General features: G+C 39.2%; 1 protein-coding gene and 1 non-coding gene across 3 annotated transcripts in view; both read right to left on the bottom strand.

Moving 5' to 3' along the window:
• Positions 1-5,573: 5,573 nt before the first annotated feature.
• dennd2b (DENN domain containing 2B) overlaps positions 5,574-20,168 on the bottom strand; it is a 50,277-nt gene continuing 35,682 nt past the window's right edge. For both annotated transcript variants that reach the window (XM_051937544.1, XM_022202546.2), the window contains exons 12-20: positions 17,636-17,713; positions 16,385-16,525; positions 16,139-16,287; positions 9,208-9,385; positions 8,527-8,568; positions 8,126-8,237; positions 7,078-7,317; positions 6,734-6,820; positions 5,574-6,033 (exon numbers count right to left, since the gene is read on the bottom strand). In XM_051937544.1, the coding sequence (XP_051793504.1) occupies positions 5,999-6,033; positions 6,734-6,820; positions 7,078-7,317; positions 8,126-8,237; positions 8,527-8,568; positions 9,208-9,385; positions 16,139-16,287; positions 16,385-16,525; positions 17,636-17,713 (1,062 nt within the window). In that variant the 3' untranslated portion in view covers positions 5,574-5,998. The remainder of the gene's footprint in view (positions 6,034-6,733; positions 6,821-7,077; positions 7,318-8,125; positions 8,238-8,526; positions 8,569-9,207; positions 9,386-16,138; positions 16,288-16,384; positions 16,526-17,635; positions 17,714-20,168) is intronic.
• trnae-uuc (transfer RNA glutamic acid (anticodon UUC)) lies at positions 7,688-7,759 on the bottom strand. The gene has a single exon. It is a non-coding gene; the product is annotated as a tRNA-Glu (tRNA).

The following is a 20,168-nucleotide window of genomic DNA, read 5'->3' on the forward strand; positions in this document are numbered from 1 at the left end:
TAGTATGTCGTCCAAAATGTGGAAAAAACGTCATAGGTTAGTATGTCGTCCAAAATGCGACAAAAACGTCATAGTTTAGTATGTCGTCCAAAATATGACAAAAGCGTCATAGTTTAATATGTTATCCAAAATGTGGAAAAAAACGTCATAGTTTAGTATGTCGTCCAAAATATGACAAAAACATCATAATTTAGTATGTTGTCCAAAATATGACAAAAACGTCATAGTTTAGCACGTCGTCCAAAATATGACCAAAAATGTCACAGTTCAATTTGTCTTCCAAATTCTGGAAAAGACGTCATAGGTTAGTATGGCATTCAAAATGTGACAAAAACATCATAGTTTAGTATGTCATCCAAAATGTGACAAAAACGTCATAATTTAGAATGTCATCAAAAATATTACTAAAAAGTCATCGTTTCGTATGTGGTCCAAAATATGACAAAAACATCATAGTTTTGTATGTCAACCAAAATGTCACAAAAACGTCACAGTTTGCCATGTCGTCCAAAATATGACAAAAGCGTCATAGTTGAGTATGTCGTTCAAAATATCACTAAAAAGTCATCGTTTCATATGTGGTCCAAAATATGACAAAAACATCATAGTTTAGTATGTCAACCAAAATGTCACAAAAACGTCATAGTTTGCCATGTCGTCCAAAATATGACAAAAGCGTCATAGTTTCCGGGCGCCCGTATAGCTCAACTGGTTAAGTGGGTGACCCATGTAGAGGAGCTGATCGCCAATGCAGCAGCTCGGGTTCAATTCCTGCCCATGGCCCTCTGCTGCATGTCATGCCCCATTTCCTGTCTACCTTCACTGCCACTATTGAAAAAGATAAAAACACAACTTTAAAAGTGTCATAGTTTAGTATGTCGTCCAAAATATGACAAAAACATCATAGTTTAGCACGTCGACCAAAAATGTCGTAGTTTAGTATGTTGTCCAAAATGTGGCAAAAATTTCATATGTCATCAAAAATATGACAAAAACGTCATAGTTTAGTATGTCGTCCAATATATGACCAAAAATGTCATAGTTCAATATGTCTTCCAAATTCTGGAAAAGACGTCATAGGTTAGAATGTCATCCAAAATGAGACAAAAACGTCATAATTTAGTATGTCGTCCAAAATGTGGAAAAATCGTCATAGTTTAGTATGTCGTCCAAAATGCGACAAAAATGTCATAGTTTAGTATATCGTCCAAAATATGACAAAAGCGTCATAGTTTAATATGTTATCCAAAATGTGGAAAAAAACGTCATAGTTTCGTATGTCGTCCAAAATATGACAAAAACATCATAATTTAGTATGTTGTCCAAAATATGACAAAAACGTCATAGTTTAGTATGTCGTCCAAAATACTACAAAACATCATAGTTTAGTAAGTCATCCAAAATGTGACAAAAATGTCATAATTTAGTATGTGGTCCAAAATATGGAAAAAAAACATCATTGTTTAGTATGTCAACCAAAATATCATAGTTTGCCATGTCGTCCGAAATATGACAAAAGTATGATAGTCTAGGGTCACCTGTACATCTCAACCGGTTAAGCGGGTGACCCATATACAGGGGCTGGTGTCTGACACAGCGGCCCGGGTTGATTCCTGCCCGCGGCCCTTTGCTGCATTTCCTGTCTACCTTTGCTGCCGCTATCGATAAAGGACTTTCAAAGCGTCATAGTTTAGTATGTCGTCTAAAATATGACAAAAACATCATAGTTTTCCATGTCGTCCAAAATATGACAAAAACGTCATAGTTTAGTATGTCGTTCAAAATATCACTAAAAAGTTATCGTTTCGTATGTCGTCCAAAATTTGACAAAAACGTCATAGATTAGTATGTCGTCCAAAATGTGGGGAAAACGTCATAGTTTAGTATGTCATCCAAAATATGACAAAAAATGTCATAATTTAGTATGTCGTCCAAAATGTGGAAAAAACGTCACAGTTTGCCATGTCGTCCAAAATATGACAAAAGCATCATAGTTGAGTATGTCGTTCAAAATATCACTAAAAAGTCATCGTTTCATATGTGGTCCAAAATATGACAAAAACATCACAGTTTAGTATGTCAACCAAAATGTCACAAAAACGTCATAGTTTGCCATGTCGTCCAAAATATGACAAAAGCGTCATAGTTTACGGGCGCCCGTATAGCTCAACTGGTTAAGTGGGTGACCCATGTACAAGAGCTGGTCTCCAATGCAGCGGCTCGGCTTCGATTCCTGCCCATGGCCCTCTGCTGCATGTCATGCCCCATTTCCTGTCTACCTTCACTGCCACTATTGAAAAAGACAAAAACAACTTTAAAGTGTCATAGTTTAGTATGTCATACAAAAACGTCATAGTTTAGTATGTCGTCCAAAATATGACCAAAAATGACGTAGTTTAGTATGTTGTCCAAAATATGACAAAAACGTCATAGTTTAATATGTTATCCAAAATATGACAAAAACATCATAATTTAGTATGTTGTCCAAAATACGACAAAAACGTCATAGTTTAGTATGTCGTTCAAAATATCCCTAAAAAGTCATCGTTTCATATGTGATCCAAAATATGACAAAAAATTCACAGTTTAGTATGTCAACCAAAATGTCACAAAAACGTCATAGTTTGCCATGTCATCCAAAATATGACAAAAGCGTCATAATTTGCAGGCGCCCGTATAGCTCAACTGGTTAAGTGGGTGACACATGTACAGGGGCTGGTCTCTAATGCAGCAGCTTGGGTTCGATTCCTGCCCATGGCCCTCTGCTGCATGTCATGCCCCATTTCCTGTCTACCTTCACTGCCACTACCGAAAAAGATAAAAACACAACTTTAAAAGTGTCATAGTTTAGTATGTCGTCCAAAATACGACAAATCCCCATTTCCTATCAAAAGACATGTTTCCTCAGTTTGTGTGTTTCACATAGATCATTTGAATAATTACTAGCTGTGTTTTGTAACAAAACCCTGTTTGCCATGTCGTCCAAAATATGACCAAAAATGTCATGGTTTAGTGTGTTGTCCAAAATATGACCAAAAATGTCATAGTTTAGTATGTTGTCCAAAATATGACAAAAATTTCATATGTCATAAAAAATATGACAAAAATGTCATAGTTTAGTATGTCGTCCAATATGACCACAAACGTCATAGTTCAATATGTCTTCCAAATTCTGGAAAAGACGTCATAGGTTAGAATGTCATCCAAAATGTGACAAAAACATCATAGTTTAGTATGTCATCCAAAATGTGACAAGAATATCATAGTTTGCCATGTCGTCCAAAATGTCACAAAAACGTCATAGTTTAATATGTTATCCAAAATGTGGAAAAAAAAACGTCATAGTTTAGTATGTCGTTCAAAATATGACAAAAACATCATAATTTAGTATGTTGTCCAAAATACAACAGAAACGTCATAGTTTAATAAGTCATCCAAAATATGAAAAAAATGTTAGTTTGTCATCCAAAATATCACAAAAACGTCACAGTTTAATATGTCTTCCAAAATGTGGAAAAAATCATCATAGTTTGGTATGTCGTTCAAAATATCACTAAAAAGTCATAGTTTAGTATGTCGTCAAAAATATGACAAAAACGTCAGTTTAGCATGTCGTTCAAATTCTATAAAAAAGTCAAAGTGTAGTATGTCTTTCAAAATGTGACAAGAATGTCATTGTTTAGTATGTCGTCCAAAATATTACAATAACGTCATATCTTCGTGTCATCAAAATATGACAAAAATGTCATCATTTAGTATGTCATCCAAAATGTCAATAAAATGTCATACTTTAGCATGTCGTCCAAAATGTGACAAAAACATCATCATTTAGTATGTCGTCCAAAATATCAAAAAAATGTCATTGTTTAATATGTCCAAAATATCATTAAAATGTCATAGTTTAGTATGTGGTCCAAAATATGACACAAACGTCATAGATTAGTATGTCTTCCAAAACATAACAAAAACGTGATAGTTTAGCATGTCATCTAAAATATGACAAAGACGTCATAGTTTAGTCTGTTATCCAAAATTTGTAAAACACATCATTTAATTTGTCATCCAAAATGTGGAAAAGAGGTCATAGATTAGTATGTTGTCCAGAATATGAGAAAAACGTCATAGTTTAGTATGTCGTCAAAATTGTGTAAACAACATTATAGTTTAATATGTCATCCAAAATGTGAAAAAAAAAGTTCATAGTTTAGTATGTCGTCCAAAATATGACAAAAACATCATAGATTAGTATGTCGTCCAAAACATAACAAAAACGTGATAGTTTAGCATGTCATCTAAAATATGACAAAGACGTCATAGTTTAGTCTGGTATCCAACATTTTTAAAACACATCATAATGTAATTTGTCATCCAAAATGTGGAAAAGAGGTCATAGATTAGTATGTTGTCCAGAATATGAGAAAAACATCATAGTTTAGTATGTCGTCAAAATTGTGTAAACAACATCATAGTTGAATATGTCGTCCAAAATGTGAAAAAAAGGTCATAGTTTAGTATGTCGTCCAAAATATGACAGAAACGTGCTCGTTTATTATGTCGTCCAAATTGCGTAAAAATGTTATAGTTTCGTATTTCCTCCAAAGTTCGACAAAATTGTCAGAGTTTAGTATGCCATCTAAAATATGTCAAAAAAAGGTGATCCAAAATGGGGTCAAAATGTCATAGTTTACTATGTCATTCAAAACATCACAAAAATGTCAGTTTCTCCGCCAAGGAACGCGGCACAGTTATGTGACAATCGGCATAGGTTTGTCTGTGAATCCGTCCGCCTGTCTATTCGTGAGCAACATTACTCAAAATCGGACAACCAGATTTGGATTAAATTTTCAGGGGATGTCAGAAATGACACAAGGACCACCTCATAAAATTTTTGCAGTGATCCGGCTTTTAGTCTAGATCCACGGCTTTGTTCAGGATTTCCCATTGTCAGATGTAATAGTGATCTCATTACTTTTATGTAAGTAAACACTTCTTTTGTGTTAGCAGTTTATGACATGCTAAAGCCACCATAAACTGTGGCTGTGCTACTTTATCCCAAACAGACGACATGATTGCTTCACATCAAATGTCACTCTTAATTGCTATAAAGGACACAGGCTGAGGAAAAAGTAATATGGCACCTGGAATCAACAGTGAGCCTCTCAGTTCGGAGAGCTAATAACAGCATGGCAGTGACAGCCGCCAGAGTGATGTGCACAGACATAATTAGGTTACCAGCAGCATGTGGTAGCTGGTGCTAGACTACTGTGCCTTTTGGGATCTTACCAGCTCCTACTAATGCATTGCTTTGGGGGAGGCTGTCATTGAGATGTCACATCTAAAAAGAGGTGATTTTATATCATCAGGCAAAACAGGAATTACACATTTCTGTTTCCATATGTGATATTTGTATGCTTTGTTTTCGTGAGATGACAAAACAAAGAAGTTGATTTGACAGGAGAAGTCAGCATAAACAAATAGGAGCAAATTTCTGATGGTGGATGTATCAAAATCATATACTGACCTGATGTTAAACATGAATATTATCAGTAAATTCAACACTTTATTCTCAGGCATTTAAAGCATGACCATTTTTTATTAAAAGATTGCAAAAGACTATGAAGAGTTAAAATCTTCATTGTCTTGAAGTACATGTACAGTTTTTCGAATAGGTTTTACACTCCTTAAACAGAGGACAACACTGTTGTAAAATAATGCAAAATGGAAACATATGAACTGTACATCTACGCCCACATCAGATCACACGCGCTCACACACTCTCCACAAGCACACCCGGACATCAGTGGTTACTCTATGACTCACTCGCTGTGTACCATCCTGCTATCACTATCTCATTAGGTACTATAAACATACACTGAAGAGTATCACAGCTTACAGTGAAATAATATGTACACACAGAAAAAAAAAAACAAATGTCGACAAGAGAAAAAAAAATTGAGAATCGTCTTGATGCGGAGACATCAGGTCTTCGGTTCTCCCCTCAGCTCTTTTTGTGGAGAAACTTCATTTTACTTCCTGCAAAAGGGAGAAACGAATCCATTAAATCATGTAAATTGCATTGAGATTAAATAATGTTAAGTCTCATTTGAGCCTGATTTATTTGTCTGCAGTTTTTGTGTTTGTCTTTCTGAAAAAAATCTTTAAAGACTGCCTGTTTAAAGATGTTCAGAAATGTTCTGCTTTGAATAAAACCTTTTGTATTTATAGACTAAGATTGGATCTAACATTCTGTCACTGAAAAACAGAGACTCTATTAATTTGAAATTTTACATATTTTTGCTGCTAGACTGCAAGTGTGTCCTACTGCATTGAAAAGTCAGTTCTCAGTGTACATTATGTTTAAGGTTTGCACATCATGGTGAACCACAACTGATTTAAAAGCCAGTATATCACAAAAGCTTGCCCGCAAGTAGAGTTATACACGCTCAACTGAGATTTCAGAGGAACACAACTCAGTACATCCAGTATCATTAAGCACAGTGAAGCTCAGAAAGTCAAATGGATTAACAGAAGCAAAACACATTTTTGACCCAATTATAGACCGCACAAAATAATTATAAGTACCTTTATTATTTCTATAATTTTAGGTACTCGTGGTATAATCAAAACAGAGTGAATGAGCAGCAGAAACTTCAGCTTTGTAAAAACTGGTGCGTGGCTCCATCTGGCAAGCTAACAGTAGCGTCTCATGTCATATGTCTGCTGCAGAACTTACCGAGTCCTTTGAGGAACTTGTTGACTCCACTCTGCTCTGTGTCTGGCAGCTCCTCCAAATACTGATCCACCCTCTGCTCAAACAGACCTGTCGACAGCACAATAGAGATAAAAAAAAAAAAGTGAGACATCCCAGTGTTTCAGGAAGTAACGCTCACTCTGTCTGCCAGGAGGAACTGTGATGTGGGGAGTAAACATGAGAACTCATGAAAACTTCTTTCCAGTAGAGGTCAGTATAGGTGCAATACTTTCCGCCGCACAGGGAAATCCATAGAGAGAAGTGAATCTTTGAAGGATGAGAGAACATTCACATACACCACTGGCACTCAGAGAACGACAGTGTACCTTTAGCACGTGTCTTCCTCAGCTCCCGATCCTGAATGAACCCTGCAAACATCTGCGACTCCATGAAGACACCCAGGAAACGACGGATGCTCTTAGATGCCACTGACTTGCGGAAGGCCTCTCTCTGGAAAATGCGTTCTCCGCGCTCATTCTGAGTGATGAACAGGGAGTAATGTCCGATAGTCTCCAGGAAGAAGCGGATGAAGGCTTCTGAGACCAGGCTGTTCAAGGAGTTATACTCTGTGGACATAAGAAAGAAGGGATATGCATATTTATCTTGAACTGGAGATGTTGTTTGCAGTAGTATTATGCAAAGACACAGTTTAATCTCTCCTTCCACCCAACAGACTGTACCGTGGGCTGCACAAGCATCTTGCTTTGGATTGCACATTTGCAAGACCAGGTTGTGATTGACATGCAGCAGATGGAACATAACCACACAGTGTTTAGCTGCTGGTTTCTCTTTCGGAAGCTGAGACAGAAAGTCTGTGCCAAGTAACACACAGTTCTCTTTATGCTGTCTCTTCAATGTCACTGTTCCTGTTGTTTATTTTATCCTGCAAGCAAAGCAATACAGAAATTAACCTTGCATCTCTTCACATAAGTCTAGTTCCTATACCGGGAGTCGAACCCGGGCCGCCTGGGTGAAAACCAGGAATCCTAACCGCTAGACCATATGGGAGGTGAGTGCTTTTGTACACCCAGAGGTCCAACTTTGCAGGACTGTAATATTGTCAGGTATGATTGATCATTGTTGTTTCATCTTGTAACACTCCCATATTACTTCAAAAAACATACTTCCATGGAGCGCATGAAAAGTAAACACTATTTGCCACCAGCCAGCCTAAAACACACACTGATATCATCAGTAACTCGACTCTGTCACCTCTCATGTGAGTGTTTGTGACTCACTCTGGTAAGACGTCTGTGCAGTGTATGTCATTTCTCAGCGAGTTTCACTGAACATGTTCCGCTGCGCATGTTGTTGCTCTAATTAACGTGGAGAACATCTGCCTTGTTATCCGGAGATGATCTGTCACTTACTCACCTTCGTCTGACTCGCTGTCAGAGTCCTGATTGATGATGTCGTTCCTCTGCTCCAGCGCTTGCTCAAGAGCTGCTTGAAGTTTCCGCGGCAACAGTGAGGCCTCGTCGTCCATCTACGAACAAATGAAAATAGCAGTGATGAACAGGATTGAGTGTTAAAGTTATACAACAGCAAACTGCATGTTGTACAGCCTATTTAAAGTGAGCCTGTTTGAGTTTAAAAGAAAAAACACAGGTGTTTAGCTGTTTCAGCATCCCTTTGACCTGTATGACCAGTAATGTATGATGCTTGAGCTTTAGGTAGTTAATTCTGTGCAACTGAGACAGTTTGCTCAGGTCACAATAGTTGCTGTTTAGCCAAAGTCACATCGTCTCACCGGTTTTGTAAGCATGTAGACCTACCTGTCGGATGAAGCGGTCAGTTCCCAGGTCAACCATCAAAGCCTGAGAAAAGAAATACAACTGTATCATTCTTCATGCAATCATGTGGTTTTTACTGTTTATTTTGCCTGCATTACCTCACTGCAAAACACTATGTCCATAAAATGAATGAAGAAGCATCATGATTAATGAAGTTAAGCTACAAAACACGACATTTTTTGACATTTCCATTATTCAAGTCAGTGTGAACTTTACCTAACTTCCTCTTTTCACACAGTTCATGCCTTAGTATGATATGTGGATGTAATCAGTGCTTAGAAAAAACAAAGCTTTAGTCATTTTTCCTTGAGCAAACCAGGGATAAATGAAATTTTTATGTAACGTGTAATTTCCACCAATTAATGCCTGAAAAACTCAGTCTAAAAAGATGATCTCAGTTTTGACTGGAAGTCGCTTGGCTTTTTCCCTGATATAACATGACCAGAGGATGAGGAGGTCCAACAGGCAGAGCAGCAGTTGCCAATTTATAATGGAATTACTCTGAATCTGTATTGCTGTAATTAATCACTCAAGACACTAATATTGAGTACTGTAAGAAACAGCTTCAATCAGAGACTAACCAGAACGCAGCAATAGAACAATTAGGAACATCTAGACGAAGCAAGTTGGAGGCATCAGTCTGTAACGTAAAATAATGTTTACCTCTTCAACAGGCAACTCTTTAAGTTTTGGCAACGAGCTGGACAGCAGCCCCACCAGGAAAGGAGTGGGACAGCAGACGATATCCAACATGGACGCTGGGAGCACGGGGATGAAGGTGTGCTGCCAGGAGAATGGGTAGAGCAGTGCCACCACTGCATGCATGCAGCTGGACAGGGTGCTGATGATGGGAGACAAAAAGAAAAGACACATCATTCACCTTCAAAGTCACACAACAACAAGATTAAAGCCAATGCAGTCAAAACAGAGCGGCACATGTGTCACTAGATAATGAAATACGTTAGTTTCCAAGGCTGAACAGGGAGTGGAGGGTTGTGTGGTGGCTTTGGTGTGGAGATGTTAAGTTAACATATATATATATTCTTCCACTAAATGGTTGAATCATTATTATTAAATCACTAACTGGGCTTCATACCAAACTATTAGAGCATAAACTGTGTTTCCATCCGTTCCATTCAGTTTGTTCTCCAAGTTAAATGACTATTTGATCCTCTGTTCCCTGGAACAGTTACTTTTATACGAGGCATAACAGCACAGCTAAGTAGTCTTTGATTCTTTGTTCCTCCTGCAGCTCATCTGAAGTACAGCAGGATCCAACAGACTGTTCTCACACATTCACAAAAACAAGCTGGATTTTCTAAAAGACTTCACACTGCAGCAAGCTCTGGACAAATGAAAGCTTTAATCTATTGCTCTTCCACTTCACCCACTCAGAGTTGAACACCATCTACTACAGACCGCAATGACGGAGGGTGAGCCCAATGAAGTGAATTATTGTGACATTACTCGGCTGTATCTGCAGGGGTGGCGTGACTCTGACATGTTGCTATAGTTAAGCTGGGGGCTTGTTGACGCAATACCAAAAGGCAGCAATTCGGTTTAACTCCGACAGCTGTGGTATAACATCAAGATCACAAATAGCAGCCCGTCTTTCTCACGATCCGTCGCTTGTTGACAGTGGCTGACCCTCCTCCCCTCTGTCTTCTACATACTGTCCAGTCCATGTACACAAAGAGAGTGAAAATAAACTGTGTCCCCAATCACACACACACACAAACATAAAAGACCACTAAATCAGTATGGATCAAGAACAAGACCAGGGATCAAACATGGTATGCAAAGGCACCCTATTTGAGATATATACACTTTTAATGAGGAATGTTTTCCATGGTCACAGTCATCAACAGCAGACAGAACGTTCAAGTAAACAGAAGTTACTCCCTTCTTTTATGAATCCTCATTCATTTTCAGCACAGAGAAACTTCACTGACTAAATTTTGGAGCAACATACAGAGAATCGGGATCAGCACAATAATCAGTGAGAAAAAACGGCGAACCCCCACAGTCTTTTCCACGTTTGCCACAGGCCTTTTTCATCTCAGCTTCCCATGAGTCAAATTGCCAAGATTAAAATGTGTTTTCTTGACAGGGTAAAATAGAATTAAACCAGCGAAACCCAAAGGCTACAATAACCACAGCATTCAGTCTTTTTAGGCCCTTTCCAGTTCCCTCATAACATGAAGCACTTGCAGCTTTACTTTGGCCAGTCTGATTTCCATTTGCCTGAGGAGGGTTGATAATTCCTAACAGATCCCGTCTCCTGGGTTTGACGAGTTCCAACAGGGAGTGATGGGGCACAGATCTCAGAAAACCTTCGCCATGGGCTACACACGGCCCTGCACACCACTGATACCAAAAGGATCCATTACACTCGTTCCCCAACCGCACACTCCTGGGAGAAAATGAACTTGCAATGAAAACACTCTGCGCTACCAGAGGTTGCCACTCAACGCTGGAAAGAGAGAGGGACATTCCCGTTAGAGCCAGACCAAAACACGCATTAAATAAAGCTTTCAAGCCGACACATCCACTAATTGGTAAAGATAATAAACAAGTTCTAAATTAAACATCTTGAATTAAAGATTTGAATTCAGTGCAAGCAAAGGAAGATGTTAGATTGTCTTGGCTTTAGGATGATTTATTATCTGGGGTTTAGATATGTAGGTAATTCCAGAGGCTGCAATGTGGGTGTAGCAGATAGGATTATGTTTTTGGATGGTGTACAGCGATGTGGCTCTCAAGGTGTTAAATACCTGCAAAACTAACGACATTCCCATCAACATCAGCTTCATTTTGTGCCAAAATGCGGCAAATGTTTGCATGCCAACTTGTCAAACTAAGATGGGAAACATTCACATTTTAACACTGGGCATGTTAACATTTAGTTCAAAACACAGCTGTGCCACAGCCGTGCGGCCAGCATGACTGTGCACTTTCTTGTCATTCTTTTGCCCTAATATGGATACAACAAGAAAGCAAAATTAATCATTCTGTGGAACAAGCCATGTCTCCTTTGGAAAGATAATAAAACTTAAACATACCAAGATGATGCAGAGTTTGTGAGACAGAAGCATCTGTCTCTAATCCCATTTTGCTTGTAAAATGTACACCACACATGCATAAACTCGAATTAGTTTGATTAATTCCTATTTGATTGCACACTTAAAAGTCGTATAAATTTATGATCGCACTCCCTGGAAAAGAAAAAATATGCAGTTCTGTGGAGGTGAGCTCTGTGCAGAGCTCTTACGTGTTGAGGTTTGGGAGCTAATCCTGATATATTAGATCTCATTGGTCTGCCAGGCCTGGTTTAATGTGTGTGAGGCTGAACTGGCAGATACTCCAGGAAACATGGGATCGGCCAGCTTAGTCTGTGAAGCCCAGAGGAGGAGGGTAGATTCAGTGTTGAAGAAAAAGAGAGTGTGGGACAAAAGGCTGTATCATCACAGCTCTGCACTGCATCCATCAGCCCGGGCATGGCTGATTACACAGACAGAAGACAAAGACTGAACCACAAACTGAACCACAGCTGTCAGACACCAGCTGTGCTGCAAAGCTCCACAAAACCACTCCTCAGTGTCTTCCCAAGCTCAAAATAACACCTAGGAATCATATAAAGTGGAAGCAGAGTGCATACAGACCTATAGGACTTGCAGGGAAGGCTGCACATGGAGTATTTTTATCCTTTAGCAAAATGTTCTCTGCTCATTCTCTTAGTCCCCAAATGGTTTTCCCTCACTTCCTGTCTATAAGGATCTCCAGCCACCGGCTCTGGATCTAACAGCAGAAGCCATTTTACAATGAGAAATTACCTCCCGACGGAAAGCTCCATACATGTTCTTATTAAAACTCCAACAACGTCTGAGTTTGAGCAAGGCTGTCTCGAGAGCAAACGAATGTGCACCAGGTGTTTGTGTATATGAGCATGTGAGCGTCTACACGTGGGCGTAAACACCCACCAGGGCGACACTGATGTAAAAATCAGCTGGTCAGACTCTGGTAATAGCCATCTTTCTCAGCTCTTTGAAAAAACAGAAACATTTCACATGTTTCATTCTACCTCAGAGTTAAATACCACATGGGAAACTGGCAGAGTTGTTAAAAGTGGTTTTGGCGTCCTACCAGCTCTGCAGACTGTGTTAGAGAAAGTGTTTGAGAATAAGCGATAAATGAAATCAGCAAGCTTCCAAATGTTTTGATTAGAGAATGCCTGAAGCAGCAGCAATAATTCTACCTGTCTGGTGATTACAGTCATCTTATATCGTAACACTGCAGCTGCAAAACATGCTGGGAATCTACATACCTGCAACTTCACTTCCAGTCAGTGGATTATTACGTAAACAAAGCACAACACCACATACTCTACATAAAGACGAGACTTCACATTTTGTAGTTTTTGTCACATAGGAAAGACAAGAGTGTGTCTAGAAACCCAAGCAGGCTGCTGTACCGCAGAAAAGTGAGCTTGATTAATATGCCACAGCTATGAGAAAAGCTTTCAGCCATTGTTTAGTTTCCCTGCACAGTCTCCTCCCTTTTCACTCTGTCTAACACAGACTTCTCATATTTCATTAAACTCTTTTCTCTCCTTCTCTGCTACCTCAGTCACAAAATGCCACTTACTGTGACGAGACATTTTAGCCTTTAGTCTTTATTTATTTGGACGGGACAGTGCATATTGATGAACATACAGTCTCATACTAGTTGCCATAAGGTTGCAGTAAATACGCCAAATTTAGCACAAGGCTAACATCTTGGCAACAGGACACTAAACTGATTAAACCATTGCAGGGAATATCAAGTTTACTGTCAGTATTGTAGGAGAAATATGTGTCTTTTGCAAGGTTTAGTATTTTTCTGCACAAAAATGCATTTGTTGCTGCTTGATTTTAGTGACATTTATATGCATGTAAGTATGCTTTTTTCTTTTTTTAAAAAAAGCCCTGAAAAAGGATGGCTTAACTGAGCAACACATCAGGAGAAACTGCTATGATCTAACAAGCAGCAACACCTTCACTGTCAGAGTAATTCACAGCCAGGCTAACAGACAAATCTGGATATGCACGCACACTTTGCTAACCGTTTACCGCTTTAGCCTGAGGATTGACAGAGACTGTTTACACAAGTCCACAGCACTGACAAAACTCATCCAGCATCTGCAGGTCAATCGAGTTAAGCAGCTACAGAGTGACATAGCTGATGATGAATATATCTGATTAGGCTTCCAACTTGTTGTTACAGGCATCAGTAGGTCAGTGATCACTTAAAAGAAATTGTCTGTGCAGACATTCATGTAGAGGCAACAACCTCTCTGGGAAAAACAACAAAAGTTTCAGTGTAATTTTACAAGGGTGAACGCAACGATTGCCTAAAATGGCTTTTTCTTTCAGTTCCTTCATATGTTGGATATACATTTCAGCAGAAAGACGCATACATCATGCTCTGCAGCTGAGGTATTTTGGGAATGGATTATGTACCAGAGTCCCAGAGGGAGAAGCTCTTTTATCATCGCAGTCATTAATGCTGCAGTGAGGCCCTGTCACTGTTCAAATGAAACCAAAACACAGAAGTACTGCATATAAGCACATATACATGCAAACAAATGCAATGCACAAACACACATGCACAGTTTGAGCAGATCATAGACCAAGAGGCTGTAAAATACTGTGGTATTAAAGTTATTTCAGTTTTATTAACTTCATATTTAGCTTGAAATTCTATTTTACACATCTTTGCTTTACTGAAGACCTTAAAACTGATGGTTTTCTTTGCAGTAATTTAACCTTCTGCCAGTTTAAGTCTGCATCATGGTGCATTATGGAACCTGTTGTTCATCTTGTTGTATGCTGCCTCTTGACCAGGTCATTATTGACAATGAGAACTACTTCTCAGCTAACTTATCTGGTAAAATAAAGGTGAAATAAATAAATGAAACAAATAAGAATGTATGACCTTTCTTGTTTCTGTGTGCTAGCAGATCATACAGAGGTCTAGATCTGAACACAAATTAGCTCCTAAGGCAGATGGGAATGTCATTGTTTTTGGTGCTAAATCAAAAGCAAAGAGGTCACCCAAATTATTACAATTCATCATAAAGAGGACAACAATGGCTGCTCCACATTTTGTTACTATCTATGAGACAGCTGTTGAAATATTTCACTTAAATTAATTCGAAAAAAAATCTGAGGATCACCACAATTAACAAGTTTTAATGGGAACCATCAACAAATGCACTTTATACACAAAATTATGTTCAAGAACCCAAAGCAGCTACGCAAATATTACAAGGAAACATCATAAATGATTCTCGTGCAAGATATCACAAATTTCACAAGTGGCAGCTATTGGGCCACATTTCATGATAATATTGCATCATTTCTCGATTCCCACTCAATGACTCCTTGATGTTATCACCTCTGGTAATGAGTAACTTGGCCAAACTTTCTCCAGAGATTCGCAGACTAAGGTCGCTCATACGAAGGGAGTGACCGTGGCATCATAAGTCAAACGGTGACAGTCGAGCCACAGATCATAGAGGGCAGAGTCGCGCACACAGGAAGTGCATTCCTTCCCTCACAGTCACTGCCCCCACTGATGTTTGTGTAAACTGGGCTCTGATACATGGAGAGATTACTTCTCCACTCAGATGTCCTCCCACTCCACTCCACCCTCGCCTCCGATGCTCTGACAGCACCCTTCTATTTTCTGTAACGAGAGGACACCGAGTCCTTGGAGACTCTTCTCATCTTATCAGCCCCACCCTGCTCTCCTCTCACTGCTGTGACCCACTTTACTGCTGCTATCAAAGCTGGCAGCTGACTGACCTGTTGCTTGACTTTCTGATATCAGTCAGGATCAAACATCACAATCAAACCGCTCCACACATGGTGCATCTGTTAGACCCCAGCTGACAAAACCACAGCACAATGCTGTTATTAAGTGTGTGTGCGGAGGTTATTGCAATGCTGCCATCAGCTGACAGACTGACTGTCAGGCTGTTTTAAACTCGTCGTATTCCTCAGTTTGAGAGGACTAGGAGGCACGGAAAACAAATACAGAGTGCCAGTGGAGCCCAATTAACAAACCTAAATATGTCTTTTGGCAATGTGTGCAGTCATAATATTTATCATCCTAGTCATTCTATTCATGGTATCCATCCGTTTATTCCTTTATTCTGTTGAGGCACAAGAAGCTGACTTTGGATGAGAAGTGGTGTGTATTCTATTCAAGCTGCCAGTCTATCACCAGACTTCAAAGATCATGCTAAGTCATTTAAATGAACTTTCAGTTTCTGGGGCCTCTTAAATCCAGAGACAACATTATTTTTGTCAGACAAGTCTGGGCAACCTGACACAACACAATGCTTGTTTGGCTCCATTTCTATTAAATATGAACAAAGAGTAAAAAGAAACAGTAAAAGTCACAGACTGAATCCCTCACACTGGAAGACGAAAGCAACTGTGACAAAAATTAAATGAGCAAATAAAAAGAGAAAAAAAGTTGATATTGCGAAATCCAGCTCATTACACTGCTGAGGCAAAGAATCAGTGGACTGGGAGTGGCGGGAACTCACCTGAGTTTATCAGCCACAAAGATGACCCTTCGCTCCAGCAGCAGCGAGGCAAAGACTCGTATCACCTGCCGAACACTCAGGCATCTGAACAGACTGTCGAAGTCCACGTGCTCCAGTCTGGAGTCGGTGGGCCGCCGGAGCTCAATGACCTGAATGACCACAAAGTTCGACAAATGCAAGCCTCATTCAGGAAACACATTTTCTGCCGCACTGTATGTGAACATTAGTGTTTGTGCTCTGCTTTACCTCGTTTCCTGCACCGGGCAGGAAGGTCTTTACTTTGATAAGCTTCCCTGGTGCAGGAAAGGGGGACTCCATCAGACTCCTCATGAAGGGATAAACCAGAGCTGCTGAGATGCCCCTCCGTCTCTCTACCTCATCCAGGATCTGAACATGGGAGGAAAGAGTTTCCTTTATACATTTCTACCAGTTTTCAATCAAAGTTATTGGCGACGGTGACGGTTAATGGAAACTTTTAATATTATTATGTGTTTGAGCACTCAGCATTCATTTTCTGTTTTGAAAAATAGCAAATGACTCTATTTCCATGCTTGTGTGATTGGAAAATTCCACCCATTGTGCCTGTCTGCCTGTTTTGGTCCAAACTGCCTCCTGTCTGGAAAGTTGATTGGAGAATCGTTCCTTTTTCGAGGTCATATATCACCCCTCTCGTTCTCTCCGTCTCTGTTTTTGTCTGCCTCTCTCACACAGCTCCCTCTAGAATCAAATGCTGCCATCCCCCTTTATCATCAGCAGCTATAAACTCTATTAAATCTGAGGTTTCATGCTGTACTACTCTCAAAGTTTAGATATATAATTTAAAATCATGTTATGCAAAAAGCCAGCAGGCTTTGGCACCCATAAACACATTCACAAATGAAGTGCTAAATGGCATAATCACCTATAATACTTCATCAGCGTGGTACAGCTTCCATGTTTTAACTCAGCTACTGAAAACAGATTTCTAATGTTCTATTTCAGGCTTCATAAAACAGCTCGTCTACAGTCTCAGCGGGCTACACACAGGCCTCCCTATTAAACAATGATGACAGCACATATGCACACTGTCTTTGAAATAGTCTGTGTTATTTTATGTCCATGTCATATAGCAGCCGCTTTGTTTCAACAGTCTGGATTCACTCACTTTGAATTAATAAAGTAATCAGATAAGGGGCTGAAAAAGTCAAACAGAGTGACTGCTCTGCTCTGCGTTGGCACCAGTGAGACAAAAGCCAAGGAATCAATTACTCTGGGAAATCAGAAAGTTTTTTTTAAAAAAAAGAGACGGAGACTGAAATCAGGTTTACCAATGAGCAGGCGTTCGGCAGAAGGTCTGCTGAAAGTCATTTCCTTCAGCTGTGAAATGGGTTAACCACAGCTACAACACCGCATACAGCTCACTGTCTGTGGCTGGCTTTCCAAATGTGTGTGTGTGTGTGTGTGTGTGTGTGTGTAGACGTGCATGTATGTGTGGCTTGAGGACAAGACTGAACTCACCGTGGAGAACAAGTCAAAACAGCCCAACCGGCTGATGACACAGTACACCTCTGGAAGGCGAGGTCCTTTCCCAGTCGGCTGAAAAAGAAAGAAAACTCATTAGACTGGTGTTTGATAAAGCAATGATGTTATGAAGTCTGACTGAACAGATTAAAAAAAGGCCAAAATATTCAGGCTTTCAGGCAAGTGAAGCCCCTATGTCTATGAATTGTGCATTTCCTATATTGCAACCAACTTCTGTGAGGCTTCTCTGCCTGCTAACAGTTCACATCTTTCACAATTTGCAACATGGGCTTTTCTGCTAAAGGTTTGTAGTCTCCAGGCTCGAGCGGAGATAATGACTTCATTTTCAGACGTCATTAAGGTGATTTTTCAGACTCCTCCAGAGTCACAGAAGACTGCTTTGTTCACAGGCTGAATAATGCTAACAGTAAACTGAGCTCGATGTGTAAAATTGAAATACACCGATGAGCCATTATAATAACCCTCCTGTTGTCCTCATTTACGGGCAGCAAAAAATATTGTTTCCTTCTCTGAAAAAAAATCCCAAAATTCAGAAAAAAATTCCCCAAATTTCTGAAAATTTGCAAAACCTTTAGGAAGAAAATTCCAATACTTCCTTAAAAGTTTATCTTAAAAATTTTATTTTTAAAAAAATCCCCCAAGTTTGGCAAGAAAATTCTTGCAAATATTTTCAAAATATGAATAAACATCTTCCAAAAAAAATCCTAAAAAATCTGAAATGATTACACACACACATATACATACATACATATATATATATATATATATATATATGTATCAATCAGTAAAATTTCTAATATTTTCTTCAAGAACATTCATATAAAAATCAACCAAAATCTGGTGAATTTCGCTGGATTTTGGTTGATTTTTATGTTAATGTTTTTAAGAAACATTTTTAACATTTCTTTTTTCCACCAAAAAATGTTGAAAGATTTCCCAAAAATGTTGAAAATGTGGACATCAGAAGTTTTACTGTGAAAATTTTTTTTTTTTTTCCCACATTTTCAAACTTTAAACGGGTCAATTTTGACTCGCAGGTCAACACGAGGATTAAAACCACCTGCCTAATATCGTGTAGGTTTCCCGCATGTTGCTAAACATCTCTGGGGATGTCCTGTGGTGTCTGGCACTGAGATATTTGCAGCAGATTTGTAAGATGTAGCTGGGCAGTTCGTCTAACAGGATTTTTCCTGCAGCTCGATCGTTTTGAGATCTGGGGAGGTTGGAAGCTGGATCAAAGTTTAGGCTCTTGGTTGTGTTCCTCGAGCTGTTTTTGGTAAAGCAAATTGTCCCGTGTTTTAAACTTCACCTTGCTTTGCTTTTACTGCTGTGGCTGATTGGTGTAAATGTAAACACAGCATATATACAGGTTGATGAAATTACCACGACGAGACCACCAGGATAACGTCACATGAAGAGGTCTTTGATTTAATCTGTCATCTAAGGTGAAAGTTGCTCATGTGGATTCCTCCTTCCTAAACACAGGTGGTTTATCTGCCCCTGCTGATAGTATCTGTCCTCAGCGCACTCAGAGCATTATGTGCTTTGAAACACAAGAGCCACAGACGCAGTCAGACACTCAAACACACGGACACAAATGAACACAGGCACTCAACAAACACCAATCCACTTGTCCATATTAGGTATACAATTTTCTCCTCTTGTTTCTCCCCTGCTTTTCCAAATGGATGATTAAATCAACTATGTGGAGCTTGATTCAAGTCCTCAGGAATGCTCGGCTGCTGCCAACTGCTGGACAGACAGCAGGGAGGAAGCGGAGTTACTGAAGGAGACTAGCTCACCTCTTTCACTACCTTCATTAGAATCTGCTTCAATCAGGATGAATCTCAGATCAACGGACCAGATGAAGCGTAACCGAGAGCTACAAACTAAACTTAACTTTTGTCAGTCGAAGAATTCCTCCGACGGTAGTGAAAGACACTCCTAGTCAACGTCAGAGAACGTACACACTGAAGCAGCATAAACATACTCAGAAAATACCAAACGGCAAACAGAATCATAAGCCACATTTACAAAATGCCACAGAGTCGTGCTCTCTTCCCACAAGCTAAATGGGAAGCTCAACAAAACACTTCAAAGCGTTCCCCGGCCTCATTATAGAGAGGAAATGCTTCAGAATGACAAAGTTTGGATTTTTTATGGTTTCTCTTTGTCTTGCCTCTCCTAAAAACCCTCATTAAAGTGAGTGAGTCAATCCTAAATATGTTTTTATCTTGAATTTTTATATTTTTGTTGCATTTTTATGTGCTTTCTAACTATAACCGAATTCTAGTTTTTATATGTGGATATTCCTTTGTCCATTTTAAGACCATGTTGACTATTTTAAATTCAAAATACATTCATAAAGACAAATTTGTATAATTAAGTAAACATATAATGACAATATACTCATTCAGTCGCGTAAATCCATTTTATAGCAACTGGGAAAAAACTGTTGTTAATGTGTGATTTGTTATTCCAGATGTTTTTCCCACTAACACTACCTGAA

The sequence above is a fragment of the Acanthochromis polyacanthus genome, chromosome 2, assembly GCF_021347895.1.
Source record: "Acanthochromis polyacanthus isolate Apoly-LR-REF ecotype Palm Island chromosome 2, KAUST_Apoly_ChrSc, whole genome shotgun sequence".
Taxonomy (NCBI): domain Eukaryota; kingdom Metazoa; phylum Chordata; class Actinopteri; family Pomacentridae; genus Acanthochromis; species Acanthochromis polyacanthus.